The 21,238-nt window shown below is 44.2% G+C and overlaps 1 protein-coding gene across 21 annotated transcripts in view; it reads left to right on the top strand.

Annotated features, from left to right (window-relative positions):
- Window positions 1–21,238, top strand: part of DNM1 (dynamin 1) — a 103,311-nt gene that overhangs the window by 19,864 nt on the left and 62,209 nt on the right. For all 21 annotated transcript variants that reach the window (XR_007352988.2, XR_007352982.2, XR_007352985.2 and 18 more), the window contains exons 2-6: window positions 12,587–12,660; window positions 14,663–14,812; window positions 17,192–17,395; window positions 18,290–18,388; window positions 20,220–20,380. Coding sequence is in view for 14 of the 21 variants with exons in the window: in XM_048822619.2 (XP_048678576.1) it covers window positions 12,587–12,660; window positions 14,663–14,812; window positions 17,192–17,395; window positions 18,290–18,388; window positions 20,220–20,380 (688 nt within the window). In the remaining 7 variants the exon portion in view is untranslated. The remainder of the gene's footprint in view (window positions 1–12,586; window positions 12,661–14,662; window positions 14,813–17,191; window positions 17,396–18,289; window positions 18,389–20,219; window positions 20,381–21,238) is intronic.

The raw sequence follows: 21,238 nt of genomic DNA, 5'->3' as shown, positions 1-21,238 counted from the left end.
CCAGAAAAGTACAGCACAGAGCAAAAATTTTCCTACAATTGTGCTTCGGCCCCAACACAGAGAGAGAACTCCTATGGTTTAGAGGGGAGTTCATTCTTCATAGTCAGTTCAGTCCTTGGCCTCTTTGTGGAGGCTGCCAGCAGAGATGTCATTTAGTGCCAATTATAATGGTGGTAGTTGTGCCCATAGACGCCGACTCCTTGGATGCTCCGGGGCTGGAGCACCCACAGGGAAAAACTGGTGGGTGCTCTGCACCCACCGGCAGCCAAGCTCCCCACCCCAGCTCACTTCACCTCACCTCCGCCTCCACCCCTGAGTATGCCGCATCCCCGCTTCTCCTCCCAGTGCTTGCCACCACGAAACAGCTGTTTCACAGCGTAACAAGCTGTGGGAGGGAGTGGGGAGGAGCAGGAATGCGGTGTGCTCAGGGGAAGAGGCGGGGAAGAGGGGAGGCTGGAGCGGGGATTTGGGGAAGGAGTCCAATAGGGGCAGGGAGTGGGCAGAGTTGGGGCAGGGACTTTGGGGAAGGGGTTGGAATGGGGGCAGGGCAGGGGTGGAGTCGGGGTGGGGGTGGGGCTCAAGTACCCACCAGCACTAGGAGAAGTTGGGTGCCTATGACACACCACAGACACTTGTTCACTGGGAATTAGACTGAGACCGTGTAGCGGGGTGACTACCCCACTCCTGCCCTGAAGGGGTTAAAGCAGCCCTGGAGAGGGCTGTGAATGGGAAAAGCAGGCTGATTGGGAAAGCTGCCACAGCTGTGGCCAGCTTAATCAAGGTCCAGCTGGCCCTTATAAGAGGCTCAGAAAGGAAGACAGACACTCTCTCTAGTTTTCTAGAGAGAAGGACCTGGCTGCCTGGGAAGCTAAGAAGGGTACCTAGGGTGGAGTAGTGCTGGGGAAGGGCAGAGGGAGCTGGGGAGCTCTAGCCTAGCAAAGCTGCAGGCCAAGTGAAAGGCCTATGAAAGGATACTGGGGCTGCAAAGGGTCCAACCCCCCCCTTGCTGATGATGAGAGGTTCATAGACTGCAGTCTGCTCCAGGGAACAAAGGGGTTAGATGGTGACTGGCAGTGACCACTGAGGGAAGGTGGGGGTAGATGGTTGGGGGATCTCCTGGGTGGGGAGACTCGGATTGTGGGTTACTGCTGCGGTGGAACCCTGACGAGGAGGGCACCGGGGTCTGGGAGGGACACGGGGGGCCAGTGGCAGGCAAGACACTGGCCTGCAGAGGGCACTCCTGGCTGAAGAGTTAATTCCCAGGATGACTGACAGGAGGTGCTGCAGCGGTAAGTCTCACCCCGCAACAGACCACATTTCACATAATGGCCATCTGGCAGCCTAGCTTTAGCTCATTGCTGACCTGCACTTGCTTTTAACTGGTGACAAGTTTCAGAGTGGTAGCCATGTTAGTCTGTATCAGCAAAAAGAATGAGGCGTACTTGTGGCACCTTAGTTAGTCCCTAAGGTGCCACAAGTACTCCTTGTTCTTTTTGCTTTTAAACTGGCAACCTAGAGAATGATTTTATACCCCATCACAAAAAAGATGTGCAATTCAGATGTAGTTATTCTTCTCTGAGGTACTGCATTTGTGTGCTTGTAATAAGATATGGCTAGTTCTTATTCAGTTTGTATGTGTGTATTTACTTTGTCTGTACACAGTTTTTCCAAATGAAATATACATGATTTGAGAGAGATGGGAAGACAGCAAGGGTGATAGAGCTCCTATAGACACAAATATCCTGCACATCTGCCACAGTGTAAGGAAATGAAACACAGAAAAAGCTTACAATAATAGAATCATAAGGTCAGTTTTGGACATGCATCTGAGGCCATCTTCAATGCCAAATCAAGTTTTTATACTGAGTTACCAATCTCACTGTGAAATCCTACTGGAGACAAGGCACAGATAACTTTTACGTTGAGACAGCTATCTCAAGTCAGCTATCTTAGGTCTAAGTGTCTACATTTGAAATGCTACAGTGGAAGGGGTTCTCCCATCGGCATAGATAACCTACTTTCCCAAGAGATAGTCACTAGGTTGACAGAAGAAGTCTTCCATCGACCGTAGCACTATATGCCATGGGTTAGGTCAGTATAGCTACATATCTCAGGAGTGTGGCTTTTTCAACCCCCTGAGAGATATAGCTATGCCGATGTAAATTCCCAGTGTAGACCAGCTCTCGCTGTATACATGCACTTTTTTGCAGTGAAGACACAACCTGAGCAAGCTTGCAGGGTGTCAGAGCTTGCCAGGGGAGAGGAATGTATCAACAAACGAAGATAGAGGGAGGGTGTAAGAAGGTTTAAATTAAAGTAGTCCTTTCCCTAAATTAATATACACCTCCTTCTGACTCCTTTTTCAGTAAATTACACTGACTAAGGGTATGTCTGCACTATGGAGACTATATAGGTATAGCTATCCTGGCATACCACCATACCATAGATGCAGCCTACCCTGACAGAAGGCACAATACAATTATTTGTGTATTTAGGTTTTGTTCTATGCAGGGATGTGTCAGTGTCATAGGGGTAAGGAATGCACCATCTCTACCTTCATCCCAGTCATTGAGAACCATGAGGCCTGATTCTGCTATTAATACCAGTGTAAATCCAGACTAACATCATTGACTTCAGTGGAATTACTCTGGATTTACAGCAGTGTGAATAATTCTATTGAAGTCAATAGGGCAAATTCATCCCTGTGTCAGTTCAGACCCTGGTGCAGGCTAGTTTATGCCCCTGCTACAGTGGCTCCCCGGGCCACTACAAGGGTGCAGAATGGCTGGGGCATAAGGCACACCTATGTCAGTCAAGGGTGGGGGTGTGCCCCCCAACTTTTAAATGTAGACCAAGCTTTAGACTCCCTTATGCGTTGGATGTAAATTGGTCTAAGTGAGTCTCACTGGGCCAGATTCTAGCCCCATTCCAGTGCTGCAGAAAGCTGGACATACTGGGAACCTAGAGATTCTCCTTGTGTAAGGAGAATACTTGGGTTGCATCAGAGCTGCTGTAGCACCTCTATGCCAGCCTCCTCAGCTACTGGTATAGAGGGTGTTCTTCAGGATAGGGGCACCACTGACCTCTGGTTATCTCTGGCTGAGCGAATTAATCCATGAACCTCTAATATATGCCATCAGATCAGAATGAGTGTTTTACACCCAATTTGCACTGGTGTAAATGGTGACTCAAGATGCAAGGCAGTGAAAGGAGAGGCCCATTGTATCTAATTTTGTTTCCATTGTCGTATGTATTCTGACATTCATGAATTATTATCTCTGACTTTATTTGGAGTACTATTTGCATTCAAGTATTCTGAAATAATGAATCATTGTATGCAGTAATGTGACTAGTGTCATAGAATATGTGAATTGTACACAGAAATAAAGACCCATTGTATCTAATTGTGTTGCCAGTACCATATTACACACACAAGTAGCAGTGGTACCATATTATGCAGATAAGAAATGTGTTATAATAGGCTGTGATGGATTAACCCTATCAGCCAGCGGGATCCACTGGACACACGGTCTCAACCTGTGGGTGGTTTACAGCCCAATCAGCACACAGCTCTGGCCCATGTGACATCCTCAGGGCCATACGCATAGTATATATATTGTGTGGATACAGCACATAACACACAGAGACCTGCATATGTGGCCCACAATGGTAAATAGGTTGAGAGCCACTGGGCTAAGGCATCGGAGAAGGACAAGAGCACTGGGGAGCCAGAGGACATGATTGTGGGAGAAAGCAGTAGCAGATGAGGAAAGGCAGGACCTAGGACAGATGTAGGTGGAAGTGGGGGATGCAAATGAGAGAAGTAGGGGTGATACTGGGGGAAAGACAGAAGCAGTGTGTCAGAGGCAGGCAGTGGGAAGCAAGGAGCAGCAAAAAGAAGGGGGTCAATGAGAGAGGCAAGTGGGTGGCTAGAGGAAGAGTCAGAGGTGCTGAAGAGGAGTGATAGTCAACTGAGAAGAGCTATCTGATATGGAGTTGTGTTGGCTGGGCATGGAGAAGCTTCAGTGGCATTAGTCAGTTGAGGGTGGTAACGATAGTAGATTTAGAGGAATGCTGGCTGGAAGTAGTAATATCCTGGTAGGAATGGGAAGAAAGAAGCGGGGAGAAGCTGACAGCCTGCTGGAGAGGAGGCTGTGGCTTCCTGTCTGGCTTAGGGCTTGTCTACACTGGCACTTTACAGCGCTGCAACTTTCTCACTCAGGGGTGTGAAAAAAATACACCCCTGAGCGCTGCAAGTTTCAGCGCTGTAACGTGCCAGTGTAGACAGTGCACCAGCGCTGGTAGCTACGCCCCTTGTGGAGGTGGGGTTTTTTTTTTAGAGCACTAGGAGGGCGCTCTCCCAGCTCTGTGCCGCGACTGGCAGTGAAGACGTGCCCTTAGTGGCTTTCTGTGCTCAAAAGGTGCTACTGCAGCTCTGCAACATCAAACCCTTTGAATTTAGGGAGGCTCCCCAGTGTCAGAACCAAAGAGTTAAAACACATCAGATACCCAGTAGGAATCTATGTAATCAGGTCAAGCTGCTCTGGGGTGGAAAATGAGTTTGTTTTGCAACCTCATATTCCTTCAAATGATTAGATTAACAGATTTTAAGGCCAGGAGGGACCATTATGATCATCTACTCTGACCTCCTGCATAACACAAGCTAGAGAAGTTCACCTAGCGATTGCCTCATTCAACCCATAATTTCTGATTGAAATGGAGTATCTCTTTTAGAAAGACCTACAGTCTTGATTTAAACTTGTCTAGTGATAGAGAATCCACCACATCCCAAGGTAAATTGCTCCAATGGTTAATAACCCTCTGTGGCAATTTGGGAAATCGATCTGTATGGCTTATGAATTCTAGGTTTCAGAGTAGCAGCCATGTTAGTCTATATTTGCAAAAAGAAAAGGAGTACTTGTGGCACCTTAGAGACTAACAAATTTATTTGAGCATAAGCTTTCGTGAGCTACAGCTCATGAATTGCCAGGTGACGAAGGAGAAGTTTTAAAAAGGACTCAGGGAAGGCTCATGTTAGAGGGCTTATTCCTTCACCCACTTACTTCCCTGGTCCTTCTCACATGAACAGAGAGCAACAATACCCAAAGTCCAAAGGTGCAAACAATTCGATGTTTATTGGGGTGAACTTCCAGCAAGCATGATTCCAGTTTCCTTCCTTAGTGTTCCCCTTCCCAGCTCTGACACCACAGAGCCTTACCTGTGTGCCTGTTCCCATTCCTGCCCTTAGCAAAAAATGATTCCAATTTCCCTACCCCCATTCCCTGTTCCCATTCCCCCAGCCACTTCCTGATTGACTGCAGACTATATAGTAAAACTTGAGTTTTGCTTAGCTTAACCAATCATTTTACTGAAATTTAACTAATCAATCCTAACATATTGTAACATGATTATGTAACCAGTTATATCCCACCACCTTTATTAGTTTTAAATTAATAGCAAAATTAATTATACAGCAGACAAACAATCACAGAACCCGACAGATTATACAGACAAACAATAGGGAAATGGGGACTACAATGATAGAACAACAAAGAAATGAGAATTTCACATCCCAGCTATTGATAAGTGAGTTCTTGCCAGACAGGATGCTATCAAACTAAGTTTCCTTTTACATCTTCTAGGCACTTCCCTTTCTCTGAAGGCGACAGGCATTATCAGGATAGGATTGTATTCCTAACAGCCCAATAGCACCTTATTTCAATGTGACTAGTTTGGAATGTGAGGAGGTGACCATTCACTTCCCAGCTTATGGCTGCCTCTGCTGCTTCGCCAAAGATCTTCACCTAAGCACAGGGCCTCAGACTGTCCTAGTAAGAGAAGGACCTTACACCGGCAGACAGTGATTTTGATTCTTTCTTTTATACCTCTATAACTAGCCAAGTGATAAGAATACACCTAAATTCTTAGAAGTTTGGGGCAGGAAAGGCGAACAGGACAAATCAGCCGAGGTCACAGAGAGCAACAGCGAGCTGATGAGAGAACACAAGCCATGCACTGCAATAGCAAAAGGATGCTGGGTGGCCCCAGCTGACTCTGACCTCAGTCCAAAGAATACTCTGAAGTGGTGCAGAAAATGATGCAGGGAAATGCCTATAGGATTTATTATTTTGTATGGCGTTGTGATTTCTCATGCTATTAAATAAAATAAATAGTTTGTTACACGCAGGCACTGTGCTCAGGAGTCTATCATGCATTACACCTACCACATGCCATTTTGAAGATGTAAACCAGCTGGCTCACAAGTTTGGCTGAAGTTCTGTGAGATTTGGATTCTATTCTTGACTGCCACTGGTGTGCAATGTGATCTAGTCAAGTTCCCTGAGACCACTTCCTCCCCACCCCATTAGTGATAATGTCTCTCTCCTGTTACACAGCTATTTTTGTAGACAAACTTGAAATTGGGTATTACTGGCCTGGGAAGACTCCCTTCATAAGCATCAAAGGTTCTGTACATCCTTATTTAAATGATGGGCAGCTAAAAGTAGACATGGCTCCTACATACTTTGAGAAGGAGGGAACTGACAGAGAGATGTAAGTTTCAACTCTACTGCAGACTGAAGATGTTGAAATGGGACACTCAAATGCAACAGATCCTATTCCTCCTCCATTGTAAGGAGGGAGCTGTGGTATCCCTCTATATTGGTTCAGCCATTGAGTGTCTTCTCTTTCTAATCCAACAGCCTTGAAGCGAATACTTGAGTGCACAGAACTGCAGGGTCACAAGAGCACAGGCTGGTCCGCTGTAGATATTGTATCCATTGTAGTGACATTTAATCCCGCTGTTACGGACAGTCACTGATCTTTGCTGACTGAGCACAGTTCAATTCACACAACTAGAGCAGCAAATGAATCCACTTTTAGCAAGAAAGGGAGGAGCAGTCTTAAGTATGTGTTTTTTCTCTCCAAGTCCCTTATCATTCCTCTTGCTCTCTTCTGTGTCTTCTCTAAGATATCCTATTTACAACAAAGCATCAGAACCGAGCACAATATGCCTGATGTGGCCCCTTCTGTGATGAATCAGATCATTGAGGCATCAGGGTACTATTCCCTCATGCAAAGCTTTAATAATCACCTCCTGCCCCTTTTTGCCTCAGCAGAGATGTTTCTGTTAGGAAGAGAAATTGGTGATACAAGTTGGGTATCTGTTTGGTGCAATCCTGTTTATTTACAAAGAGCATACACAAAGTCCTGTTTCCTGAACTCTTAACAACAGCAGACAGATTCCTTGCTCAGAAATCCAAGACTGCCTTTCCAAAGAGTACTGGGCCCATAAGCATCTCTGTGTCTCATCTTCCTTCCAGGGTCAATTGCACAATTATAACCAATCAATTCTCTAGCTCTTGCATTTTGCAGTCTGACTCAGGGATCCCCTGAGCCTTAACTATGAATTTCATGGGTTTGCAATTATTCATGTGGGGATATTTAATAGGTCCCTCTAATGTTTTTAACTTTTAAATTACTGATACTCTTAACCCTAATCTTATTTTAACATGCTTTTTTGTCTTGGAATAGAAATTAGGTCATTTAATCCAATTTGCCCATCACAAGCTAGTGCTCTACTGTATGAGAGTAGGAAGGGTGATATAACAATCTAAATGTAGACCTGGGAACCAGGAACTCCTGAGCTATAGTCCCAGCACTCTCATCCATTTCCTCTATGGGCAAGTCAGTTAGCAGTTGTGCCTCAGTTTCCCCTTCTGTAAAATGTGACAAACATAGGGTTGTTGTGAGAATAATGAATTAACATTTGAAAGCACTTTGGACATGAAAGGTGCGAAGTATTATAATGAGTGTTATCTCAGGTCACGTCCCTAGTTGTTATTTTGCACCATGTGAGCAAGGAGGGCTTCCTCCTTCATTATCTCATATCTTTGTTCATAGTCTTATATTTCTCTGAATGGAACTGGATAGAACATATGGATATAGATGGCTACCTGAAATTGGTACCTTAAACTTCATTCTGTGGAACTGTAGGAGCCAATAATCAAATCAAATATATATGGAAAATCAGTACCTCCATTATGTGAATAGGACTGCTCTCTCATTCAGTGGGGGTGGAGGTGGGGGCGGGGAGGTGCACTGCCATTTCAGTGATACTTCCCAGCAGGAAGCCTAAGCTGACGATGCAGTGTAGGATGGAGAAAATTCAGCTCCCATTCAAAAGCCTTGGAAGTCAGAAAGTTTCTAAGTTCTTGTCAGGGACGTTAAATACAATTAAAAAAAATTTTTTTTGGTTAATATAAGATTCTCTCCACTCTACTTTGTGTCATGTGTTCAAGACAGCACCTTCCTGTTTAATTTAATATATTTCAGACACCACATTTTGTACAGTGTTTCATGTAATGAGATGTAGAGATTACACTGCTTTTATATCACACCAGGGTCTCCTTTGTTTTAGAACTTAAAATGCCCTCATCATTTCATTGCTCAGAGCTCTGTAGCGTATTATCACTGAAGGGGTGACTGCTGAAGTGAAAAAACAGATTGATAGAGCCCGAAGAGTACCCAGAAGTCACCTACTACAGGACAAGCCCAACAAAGAAAATAACAGAACGCCACTAGCTGTCGCCTTCAGACCCCAACTAAAACCTCTCCAGCGCATCATCAAAGATTTACAACCTATCCTGAAAAATGATCTCTCTCTCTCACTCTCACAGATCTTGGGAGACAGACCAGTCCTCACTTACAGACAGCCCCACAACCTGAAACAAATACTCTCCAGCAACCACACACCACACAACAAAAACACTAACCCAGGAACCTATCCTTGCAACAAAGCCCGATGCCAACTCTGTCCACATATGTATTCAAGTGACACCATCATAGGACCTAATCACATTAGCCACGCCATCAGGGGCTCGTTCACCTGCACATCTACCAATGTGATATATGCCATCATGTGCCAGCAATGCCCCTTTGCCAGGTACATTGGCCAAACCAGACAGTCTCTACGCAAAAGAATAAATGGACACATATCTGACATCAGGAATTATATCCTTCAAAAACGGTTAGGAGAACACTTCAACCTCTCTGGCCACTCAGTAAAAAATTCGACCTAAAGTCCTAGTGTAGACCAGGGCTAAGTAAACGCGTAGTCAGTGCTGCACTGCCTCTGTTAGTGTACTTCATTTACAGGAACAGTTTATTAAACCTGCTGCAAGAGGCAGACAAACATTCTTCACCCTGCCTTCCGCCTGCAGCCAGCTAGCTATAGCATTTACCATTTAGCTGTAGGGTTCCACCAGTGGAATGGGCTCCCCCTAAGCAGGAGGGGCACTGTGTATTGCCAGAAAGACAAGCACTAGGGGGAAGGAACAGGCATATTCTGGGAAGAGGGAATCTGTCCAGAAGTCAGCAGAGAGGGAAATAGGCAGATGGGTAGTCAAGGAGGAAATAATATTCATCACTGAAACAACCAGCCAAAGGGCCTTCTACATTTTCTCAGTGTAAATTTCATGAAGTTGTTTTCATTGACATGATACTGTTTGCTATTTTTTCAAAGGGCTGTGCAGCGTTAGAGCCACCTGACTCCTGTTAAAGTCAATAGGTTACACTCCACACATTCTCTGCTAATATAGAGGTGGGGGTCCAAATTCCTCTCTCTGTATTAGGGACCAAATTGTGCTAATTTTCACCCAGGCAAATAGATTAAAGTCAGACTGCTGATTTAGGTGACTAACCTTAGATCTTGTCTACATGGGGAAATTTATTGGTAGGATAATCTCATTGGAACAAGATTTCCCTGTGTAGACGACTTTAGACTCCCAAGCTGGAAACTTTTCACTATAAACTCTATGTTCTTCAGTTTCCTTCTCTGTAAAACTGGAGAAACATTTACCTACTTCACAGGAGTAATCCCCCACAAAATCCTACCTTCCTACCTCAGGATTGGTGTGGGGGTGAACGGGGTTCGACAGTGAAGTATGATGAACCGTATGCTCTGGCAGGTCTTACCAAGCCAAGAAGGTGTTAAGCTAGCCTCCAGGGTAGTAGGAAGTCCGACGGTACCTCTATTACTCTAGGGCAACCCGGCCTAAGCGGAGGAGGTACCACAGTTACAGGACACAAGGTCCGGCACCCTGAATGCACTGCTGAAAAATTCTTCTACCAAACAAGCCACATGAGTAATGTTAGGCTTTTTGAATTCACAACTTTAAAGCAATATGAGATCTTAGGATAAAAAACTATCAAAGGGCAGAGTATAAGGTTAAACACACCATATCCATATAAAGTATGAATAGTAAGCAGGCTTCAGGGCAGAGAGACACAAAGATCAGCATGAAGAGCAATTTTGTTCAGTTAGGGCTTGATCTTGAAAGGTGCTCAGGGCCTGCATCTCCCTCTACTACGTGGGAATTTAGGGCACTTGACACTTTGCACAAGGTGCTTGGCAGAATCAGGCCCTTATATATTGTACCAGTGTTTTGGAGAAGGGACTGTCTAGTAATATGATATCATTCACTCATCATATAATCACAATTAAAAAGAACAACTCAATACAGTTCTGGGACATATAAATACTGACATCAATAATGTCAGAGGCAATTATTGTAACACTAGTGTGGGACTTTATTGGGAATATTGCCCACAATGTTTTATATAAATGGAGACTAGGCAGTAGCTAGCACCTAGAATGATACAGAGACTCAAAGGTTTTAGCTGTAATCCCAGTGGAATAGAGAAACTAGGGCTGTATTCTTTGGGAAAGGGGAAATGAAAAGAAGGCTTCAGTGAACCATAGATTTCTGAAAGGACTGGAATATTGAGACTGGGTTACTTTCTCCTTTCAGTTGCAGTGGTGTAAATCTAGTGCAACTACATTGACTTCCATGGTGTTACTCCAGATTTACACTACAATTACATTACAATTGACAACAGATATTCACCTGCTATCATATAGAGCTATTGGATTTAAGGATTATCTAATTATTTTTCTGTCCTCCCATCATGGGAGTAGCTGTGCACCTCCCAGACTTTACTGAATTTATCCTTACTGCAGCCCTTGAGACAGGAAATTTATTTTTACCCCCACTGTACACATGGGGAAATGGAGGCACAGAGAAGTGAAATGACTTACATAAAGCCACACAGGAAGTCTGTGGGAGAGCCAGGAATTAAAAACAGTTTTTCTGAGTCTCACTCTAGTGACTGAAACAGAAGACTATCTCATCTCTCTTAACCTTCTCTCCAATAGCAGGACAAGAACAAGGACTTAAAGTGTTGGGGTCTGTCCACCCATGCCAGTGTACATCAGGAGTAGCTCTGCTGAAGTCAGTGATGTTACACTAGTGTCAAACTATCGTTAAGGGAGGGGGGATTTGGGGCCTAGAACTGATGGAACATAGGCAGGATTTCTTCACAAAGAATGTATCTTATGTATGGAATAGGGGCCTGATTTTTCAAAAGAACATTGTCCCCATTTAGGCATTGAAATAAAATGGTCAGATTTTCAGAAGAGCTCAGCATCCAGCAGATGCAACTGAGAGCAAAATCTGTCCATAAACTAGCAAGGTCATCAGTGGATGCAATAAGCATGCCTAGCTTTAAAAAGAGAGAGAAGTATTTGGATGAAAAAGAAAAAAAAAAAAGCTTGTGAGCTGTGGCTGCTAAGTCAGCATTAGGAAATGGATATAGACAGGCTTCCTTCCTTCCCTGAAATGTCCTGTATTCTAATAATTTTACCATTTGGTGAATTGGTTTTGGAAGGAGCTGCTGTTGCTGATGACCTGGCAGCAGTTCCTGGCTCTGAGCAGTCAGTCAGGAGGAGGAGGCCTGGGTGGAGGCAAGCCCTTGGCTGCTATGGATTTTGTTCCAGAAGGATCATATGCCGTATCCATATTTGAGCAATGCAGTTTCTCCTCTAAATCCAGAGTACAGGGCTTGTGTGATTCACTAACTAGCCCAACCCTCTTTAGGGTAACACTGCACTTACAGCATCTGAGGAGGCACCAAGCATTTCAGATGTTGCTTGGATTTCTCCCTTCCATTTTTTTTGGGGGGGGGTTAAACCTGCATTCATCCCCCAAATCAAGATATCTGCTCCTTGATTATAGGGAGCGTCATTAGATTGACACAGAAATACTGCACGTTCACTGCGGGGGGACGGGAGGAAGAGGCCTTCCCAGCATTGGCCTTCCCAGCATTCTGGAGCAGGGTTGGTGGTCGTGCAGGCCTCTCCAGCATTCTGAGCGATAGCAGTACCATGCTCCCAGTATTGCAGAGTATTAAAGCTGAGGTAGAGCTCTGTGGAAATCAGTTTAATAAGAATACCTTTAGGGAGTTTGTCAGAAATGCCTATGGGATTTAGGAGCACATGTCCTATTGACTCAAGGGGAACTTGTGCTCCTAAATCCTTTAGGAGCTGTTGGAAATCTCCCCCATAACCCTTTATTTTTCAGGGGGGGTGGGACGGTGTTTTGTTTTCCAATGCCTTGAATTTTGTTGCTCTCTTTCCCTGGCTAAGACACTCTGCTTTAGAATCTCTGAATTTCTAAAGGCAGCAAAGCCATGAAAAGATTGAAGAAAGGAAGCCATCACTCATCAAAAACTTCCTATTTTATTTCAGGGACTTCCTGCCCCGTGGATCAGGCATTGTCACCAGACGCCCACTGGTCCTGCAGCTGGTAAACTCTACAACAGGTATGTGAGCCATCTCCACTCCCATCCTAACCCAGCACATAGCACAAAGGAATGAAGTGAGGTACAACCTTCCCTCTCTGCAGACACCAACATTTTCTGTATTGCTATATCCCAGACAGAAAAAATATTCATTGCCAACCTCTAATAAATTTTATGGCTGATCTATAGGAATATAATCAGAGTATACTGAAAATCTTACACACTTTGTGTGGTTCTCACTCTGTTTCCCGATGGACAGATGTCCACATCACAAAACCCACCACGACAGTTGACACAAAATTGGCAAACTTGTTGACAATCTGAGAAGAACCCAAGGACTGAATGGGACATGGAGATGAACTCCCTGCTCACTCCTAGAAGAGGCCCCTCCAATTTGGGATAAAAGTTAATTGTCAGAACCTTGCCATGCTATCCCTGCTCTGTGGGAAAGAGAAGACAACAGTCCACAAGGCTGTCAATTTGGCACTTTTTGCCAGCACTAAACTCACTAGGAGCCAGGTTTTGATACTTGTACTCAGCATGAGTTCTGCTTTATTCTGAGAGCAGTCCCACTGAAATCAGTGGTACTACTCAATGTGAGAAAGCAACTTGGAATACGTTCCCATAAAAATAGTACTTTCATTTCAGCCTATTTAAAATCTAGGCTGCATTAAATGTTCAGGAGCAAAGTGCTTCTCATCAGCTTGTGCTGAATTTATTAGGTGGCTTCACCAAGATCCTCCTGGCTTTCCCTTGACTGCAGAGCTATGATTTACTGAATGGATGAGACCTAGATAAGACTGGAGAACCCTAGCAGTCAGCTTTCCATAGGATTAGTAGCTATAGTAGAACCTCAGAGTTAGGAACACCTCAGGAATGGAGGTTGTTCATAATTCTGAAATGTTTGTAGCTCTGAACAAAACATTATGGTTGTTCTTTCAGAAGTTTACAACTGAACATTAACTTAATACAGCTTTGAAACTTTATGATGCAAAAGAAAAAGACAATCTTAATTTAAATGAAACAAGCACAGAAACAGTTTCCTTACCTTGTTGAATATTTACATTTAACACAGTACTGTACATGCTTTTTAAAAAAAAATTTTTTTTGGGGGGGGGGGGGAAGACTCCGCTGCTGTCTGATTGCGTATGTCCCGTTCCAAATGAGGTGTGTGGTTGACTGGTCAGTTTGTAACTCTGGTGTTCGTAACTCTGAGGTTCTACTGTAATGTAATTTAAATGTGTTGAGAACTAAGCATCAGAGTGTCAGTTACAGAAAAAGAAATGACATTTGGGCTTAGTTATTTACATCAGGAGCATATTAGCTAAAACTGTCTCTTCTGCTATACCTAAGACAGGCATAGTGGGAACTGAAGTTTCACCGTGAAGATACAAGGAGAGTCTTTTCAGCCAGTAACTTAGGGCCAGACCCTGCCAATGTTCGCTGTGCAGAATTCTCATTGAAATCAGTGGGATTGCTGGGTGTAGCTCAATGGTAGAATTGAGTTCTTAGTGCTTGAGAGTGTGGGACACTTATCCCAGCCTGTGTTTCTCAGATCTGTAAAGCAGCAGTTCTACTCCTCAGGTAATGGTAAGCAGAAAGTTGGTCCTCTCACCACTAGAGGATGACACCATTATTTACCCCAACGCTCTAACAAAGTGCTAGACACTGATCACACAACACTAAACACTGTGTTCCACTGCTGTGTGTGCATGGTGTTTATCCCTGCAGACAGGTGTATATTTAGCTGCCTTGGTTTCAACAGAGGAAGACCTGAATCATTAATTGGATATCAAGGGGAGGACTCTACCCCTCCTGGGACATGAACTGAGGATCAGCAGCTCTCTGGCTTGAGCTGAAGGGGATTCCCTCAGCTTTTGGTAGTGATAGGAGTACCTTAGTTACCTCCTCTTTGCTAGCCTCCTGGCACTAGAGGTTGAGACCTTTGCCACAGCTTATCCCTTTTGACGGTTTCCTCAGTCCAGCAGGGACACACTATAAGTTTCCAGTGTTGTTTGACTAGAATTTGGAGAGTTTCTACACTGCAAAGGGAAGAAGTTCACCGACTTCGAAGAAATACGTCTGGAGATCGAGGCTGAGACAGACAGGGTTACTGGCTCCAACAAGGGAATTTCCCCTGTCCCCATCAACCTCCGGGTCTACTCTCCCCATGGTAAGTACTGTACAACATCCAAGACTGGAGTATTTGGGGGGGGGGAGCAGAATGGTGGGGTTGACTTTGCACTCTGATGCTGCTCTGTCTTGGAGTGAAGGTAGTAAGAACAGAAATGGCTGCCGTGAGAGCTTGCAGACTCTTTGCTCGCAAATCCCCACAACAGGCTGGACCATGCGGGACCAATCTCCAGCCCTTTGACCACATTGTGACAACTCACTCAGCTTTCTGACAGTAGTACACTGTGTTGCCCCATGCGGGACCTAAGATCCAGACTCAAATGGGATCCTGCTGTGCCAGGTTTGTAGGGACTGGGATTGCTGTGGAGACAGCATGCTCAGCTCAGGGGAAAAAGAGCACCTTGCATGGCTCTCAAGTGATTCCCCCCCCCAGTTCACACAGGGGCGGCACTGATAGACTTCAAAGGGAGCCACATCCAGCACTCTATTGGTGGAAAGGAGAGATGCTATGATATAGGGGAATGGGGTGTGGCTTTTGAAATGGGATTAGATTAGCTCCCTGTCCAGAAAAAATAAAGATTACAAAATCCTTAGTGGTCATTCAAAGACCTTATAGTTGATGAGATTTTCTTCTTTATGCATCCGATGAAGTGAGCTGTAGCTCACAAAAGCTTATGCTCAAATAAATTGGTTAGTCTCTAAGGTGCCACAAGTACTCCTTTTCTTTCTTCTTGATTGAGATACTAAATAATTCTGTAAGCCTAAATGGCTGCTGGGAACTCTCCCTTCATAATCTGCCAGTGCTACTCCACAATTACCTCTGCTGGGTTTTCTTTTAACATTTAAATGAGCTGTTCTCAGACTATGATCAGGAGATGTATGGTGTTCAGAACAGAGATGGTGAAGGTATCTCCATGTGCTCCATAGAATGAAAAGGTTGAAGAATCACTGATTTAAAGACAGAGTCTCTTGGTGCCTGTGCTCCAGTTCCTTACCTGTTACATCCTGCCCCTAATCTTAATGGGCCCAGTCCCATAGCCCTTATTCAGGCAAAACTCCTGTCATAGATATTTGGACATTTACCTGAGAAAGGATTGCAGGATACAGCCCTATAGTTGGTTAATCATCTTGTGCTTGGCTTTTTCTCAACATCACTTACCTAACTGCTACTGCAGCAATGAATTGCCACTTCCAAATGAAGCTCAAGGGGTTGTTCAGATTTAAAAGCTGATAGGAAATCTAGCATCATGTCACACCATTGTCTTTTTTTAAGCAGAATCCCCCACCAAAATCAATGGCATAATATAATATGGGCCCTATTCCTGTATATATGAACCTATGAGCATTGTTTACTGCCACACAAAAGGGAGATGGAGTGAATGGCTCACTGAAAGCCTCTCTCACTGTATCTCTATCTCTGTCTTTCTTCCCCCAACACCTCTTTTCTGCACCAAAGATGGGGAGATGCTGCAGAAGTTTCTCGTAGTATATGCACCGTTTGGCCCTTGAGCAGGAATGACTCATGGTGTGTAGACATCAGCCATACTGAAAGGAGGGTCTCCCACTTTACACTGAGATGCCTTGGCAGCAGGAGACTGAAGAGACTAGGATGTGGCAAATCAAAGCCTTTCAGAAGTTGCTGCATAATAGAGATTAATACACAGCAAAATATTTGGATTGATAAATCTTTTGTCCCTGTCTGGTGTCTTCCAACCAGGGATCTCAAAGCTCCTTAAACTGCAAAACAACTGAGAAAGATTGGTCAATGTTATTAGCCCTATTTTACAGATAGGGAACTGAGGCTCTGAGATGAGAAATGAGTTGCCCAGGGTCACACAGTCAGTGGCAGAAACAGGAGTAGAATTTGGAAGTCCTGTGTCCCACTCCCCTGCTCTAACCATTAGACACAAGATAGGAATATTGCCCAGTCTTCTGGCTCCCAGTCCCCTGCTCTAACTACTAGACCTCATAGCTACTACTTCTCTATTAATATGATTATTATTATTATTATTAATAATAATACCTAGCCCTGATAATTCACTTTGCATCATCAGTAGCACACAGCACTTTACAAAGGAGCTCAGTGTCATCATCCTTATTTTATAAATGGGAAAACTGAGGTAGAAAGAGATGAAGTGACTTGCCCAAGGTCAGAGCAGGCCAGTGGCAGTGTTGGGAACAGAACCTATAGAATTCTGAGTCCCAGTCCACTGCTCTCTCCACTAACAAAAAGGAACTATCTTTTTTTACTTTTTTCTGGGATGCATGAGACTCTGGGTGCTGCTAGCTGAGTTACATGTATATATCTATCATGCCTATCCGTGCAGTAGGTAACCACTTTTAAATTTACGGATCCCTCTCATAAACACAACAAGGTACCCTAATTGGGACCCTCACTCTCCTCCTTTTCCTTGTCTAGTCCTGAGTCTGACACTTGTGGACCTACCAGGGATGACAAAAGTCCCAGTGGGGGACCAGCCACTTGACATTGAGTTCCAGATCCGGGAAATGCTCATGCAGTTCGTCACCAAAGAGAACTGCCTCATCCTGGCTGTATCCCCAGCCAACTCTGATCTCGCCAACTCTGATGCCCTCAAGATTGCAAAGGAGGTTGACCCCCAAGGTAAATCCAGCCTCTGTTTTTGTTTTAGCATGGCACTTCTGGCACTAGATCTGGTTCTCCCTTGTCCCTGGATATGAGTAATGGTGTATGCCAAAGACGTGTTACCCTGCTCAAGAAACAGTCTTCCCAACACACATAGCTCTTGCCCAGTTCACACAACCCCCTGAGACAGTGGTGTTCTCAACCCATGTACCCTCCAATCAGCAAGGCAGTGGCATGCTCAACACACAGACTCCTGTGGAAGTACCCTGTCAAACCCTATTGAGGTTGCTTCAACATGGGTTGTTGTCCTAGAACAGGGATCAGCAACCTTCGGCATGCAGCCCATCAGGGTAATCTGCTGGCGGGCTGCGAGAGATTTTGTTTACATTGATCATCCACAGACACGCCTCCCTCTTCTCCCCGCCACAGTTCCCATTGGCTGGGAACAGCGACCCACGGCCATGGGGGGCCATGCCTACGGACAGTCAATGTAAACAAAATATCTCACGGCCCACCAGTGGATTACCCTGATGGGCCGCGTACCGAAGGTTGCTGACCCCTGTTCTAGAAGTTCCTGGTTCTCCCTCCAGTGAGGAAAAAGGCTTCTCCCCTTCAGTCACCCAACTTCTCCCTAAAGGGGATAGAGCTGTTAGTTAGAGCCATCTGCACTAAGCCCCCTCTCTGCTGTAGTCCAGAATGGGGGTATCTGAGAATCAGCCTTCCCTCTCTCCTCTCCTACCACACTGGTATGCTCCAGTCCTCTCTCCCCCAAACCCTGGGCTGGAAGTCCCATGTGCTGAGTTCAAGAGCCCTTGTGGAACCCAGTCAGGTAATTTGCAGTGCTTCCTCTGCCCAAATAGTTCACAGGAATTGTTGTTGGTTCAAGCTAACATGTCTGCTTGTGTCCCCAAGGCCAGCGCACCATTGGAGTCATCACTAAACTGGACCTCATGGATGAAGGAACGGATGCACGAGATGTGCTAGAAAACAAGTTACTTCCCCTTCGAAGAGGTATGGATCCTCTTTCCATTTCCTCCTCATTCTCCTCCCTTCTTTCCCCCTGGTCCCATCCCCTTCCTCCAACATTCCCCAGAACCTGTGCCACAACAGTGTTCTCCTCTCTGATAGAATATCTGCCCCAAACCTGATGTTAAATCACTAGGCCCCTCAGTTCCAAGCTGGAAACAGAGGTCCCTCAGTTCTAAGAGAGAATAACCAACCTCCCTACCTCTTTGTAAGGGGAAATGGGCCATGCTCCTCTGCAGGGAATCCCTTCCCAAGAGTCTTTGTACCTCAGTATGCGGTCCTGGCAGCCAAAACCCAAAAGCAGAATCCTGTTCTCTGTGTTATATCTTTTTCTATGGAAGAAAAATTGTAGACATGGGAACCTGGGTCTCACCCCTCCTTCCCAGATATCAGAATCTGGGCTCTCTTTTTCTTTAACATTTATATTTAGGACTTTTGATTTTTCATTATAACTGGTCAACACAGATAAAACACCCCTGATAAAAAGAATTAAACTGGTGTTTATCCAATACCACTGGAGAAACACCGGAAATGGTTACTTGTATTGAAGGGCTGGTCTACAGGAAGCAGTATTATGTGTGACTTCTGAAGCACACCAATGCTGTGCATTAATTGGTCTGTGTAGACCCTGCTGGTGTGCACTAAAGGTTCCCTAGTGCACTTTAACATAGTGCTGTTTGAATGAGTAGTGTGTTAAAGCGCACTAGGGAACATTATAAAGAGATTACTCATTACAGTATATATTACTGTATGTAGTATATATACTAATATATATAATAGACATTACTTATTTCCATATACACAAAGATAACACCTCTATTTTGGACACCTGCATAAAACTTAAAAGTTGCTAAAAATAAACCCTGAAAAACTAAATTAATAAACAAACAATAAAAACAGAAGCCTTATTTATACTGTGGTACCCTAAAGCAGTTGTTCTCAACCAGGGGTATGTGTACCCCTGTGGGTATGCAGAGGTCGTCCAGGGGGTACATCAACTCATCTAGATATTTGCCTAGTTTTACAACAGACTACATAAAAAGCACTAGTGAAGTCAGTACAAACTAAAATTTCATAATGACTTATTTATACTGCTCTATATACTATACACTGAAATGTAAGTACAATATTTATATTCCAATCAATTAATTTTATTCTATGGTAAAAATGAGAAAGTAAGCAATTTTTCAGTAATAGTGTGCTGTGACACTTTTGTATTTTTGTCTGATTTTGTAAGTAAGTAGTTTTTAAGTGAGGTGAAACTTGGAGGTATGCAAGACAAATCAGATTCCTCAAAGGGGTACAGTAGTCTGGAAAGGTTGAGAACCATTGCCCTAAAGGACACAATCAGATTGGGTAGGTGCTATACAAAGATAAAATAAATGACAGCTCCTGCCCCAAAAAGATTACAGTTTAGAAGACAAGACATAACAGGTGGGTGAGAAAAATAATTGAATTGCGGAGAGGACATGATAATAAATAAATGTAATGGGAGATTCACAAATCTTAGCTGGTTAGCAGTAGTGACTGCAGCTCTCCACCTGCCTTCTCTTTTCCTTCCCAGGTATCAGAGTCTAGTGGAAATTCCAGTTTAAATTTTTCAACTTGTTTCTAATGGTTCCAGTTATCAGTGGGTCTCCCTCTCCTTCCACTACCAGGAGTCCAAGTGCAGAATCACCCTTTTCGACTCCCCTTTACCCTCCCCTCCTAGTGTCATATCGCAGGCTCTCCATACCCTGGATTGTCTCCTGGCTGTGTCCAATGTTTCTGCACTTCCTCTGTGCTGCCATCTGACTTTTGGTCTTTTCACTGGTAGGTTACATCGGTGTGGTCAACAGAAGTCAGAAGGACATTGATGGCAAGAAGGACATTCAGGCTGCACTGGCTGCAGAGAGGAAGTTCTTTCTCTCCCACCCATCCTACAGACATATGGCTGAACGCATGGGTACCCCCTACCTGCAGAAAGTGTTGAACCAGGTAACGGAAGCTGGGCTCTGCAGCTGGGTACCACCAGGACAGAGAACAGACCCAAATGGGGCTGTCACCCAGGGTTACTTGGAGATAATACTAATACTAAACACTCCTAGAGCACTTGACAAACATGAATTAATGAATACTCACAGTGGATCGATACATGATTACTGTCCCTGTTTTAATGCTGTGAAACTGAGGCACAGAACAGCTACATGATTGACCAAGGTCACAAAAGGAGAGAGTGTCAGTACAGGACCACTAAACTGTGCCTGACTCAAATACACTGAAATAATGAAAAACACTTTCCTCTGGGCTGAAAATCAAGTTCATGCACTAAAGACAAAAGGCCAAATTCTGTTCTCAGTAACATCAGTATAAATCCAGAGTAAGTAAACTGAAGTCAATGGCATTAGTCTGGATTTACACCAGTAGAATTCCTCCTGATTTACACCACTGTAAGTGAGAGCAGAACTTGGCCTACCATGTTTTTGGGTTTTTAGCTTCAAGAGACCATTGCATTTCCTGTAGTCTTATAATATTAATTAAAATGATTTGGATGTTCAATTAAAAATGATGCCTATCAGAAAATTGTTTTATAAATTAATTTGGATAAGACTCTAATCTGGCTGGAGGGCTGCCTTCTCCTGGGACACATCGGATGGAGGAAACTATAAAAACCAAAACCTCAAATGTTAAGATTTAAGGGGACAGCATCAACTTCCAAATTGCATTTGTCTGACAATTTTTTAATTGCTATAGTTCAATTACACCTAAGATCAGTAGAATTGAAAGAAGTTAGCAAAAGCGTATGTACTTTTCTCTATTTTTTCTGGTATATTTTTTGATATATTTGAAATTGTG

Source organism: Caretta caretta, chromosome 16, assembly GCF_965140235.1.
Source record: "Caretta caretta isolate rCarCar2 chromosome 16, rCarCar1.hap1, whole genome shotgun sequence".
Taxonomy (NCBI): domain Eukaryota; kingdom Metazoa; phylum Chordata; order Testudines; family Cheloniidae; genus Caretta; species Caretta caretta.
The sequence above is the reverse complement of the archived record's forward strand: the minus strand, read 5'-3'. Positions and strand labels throughout refer to the sequence as shown.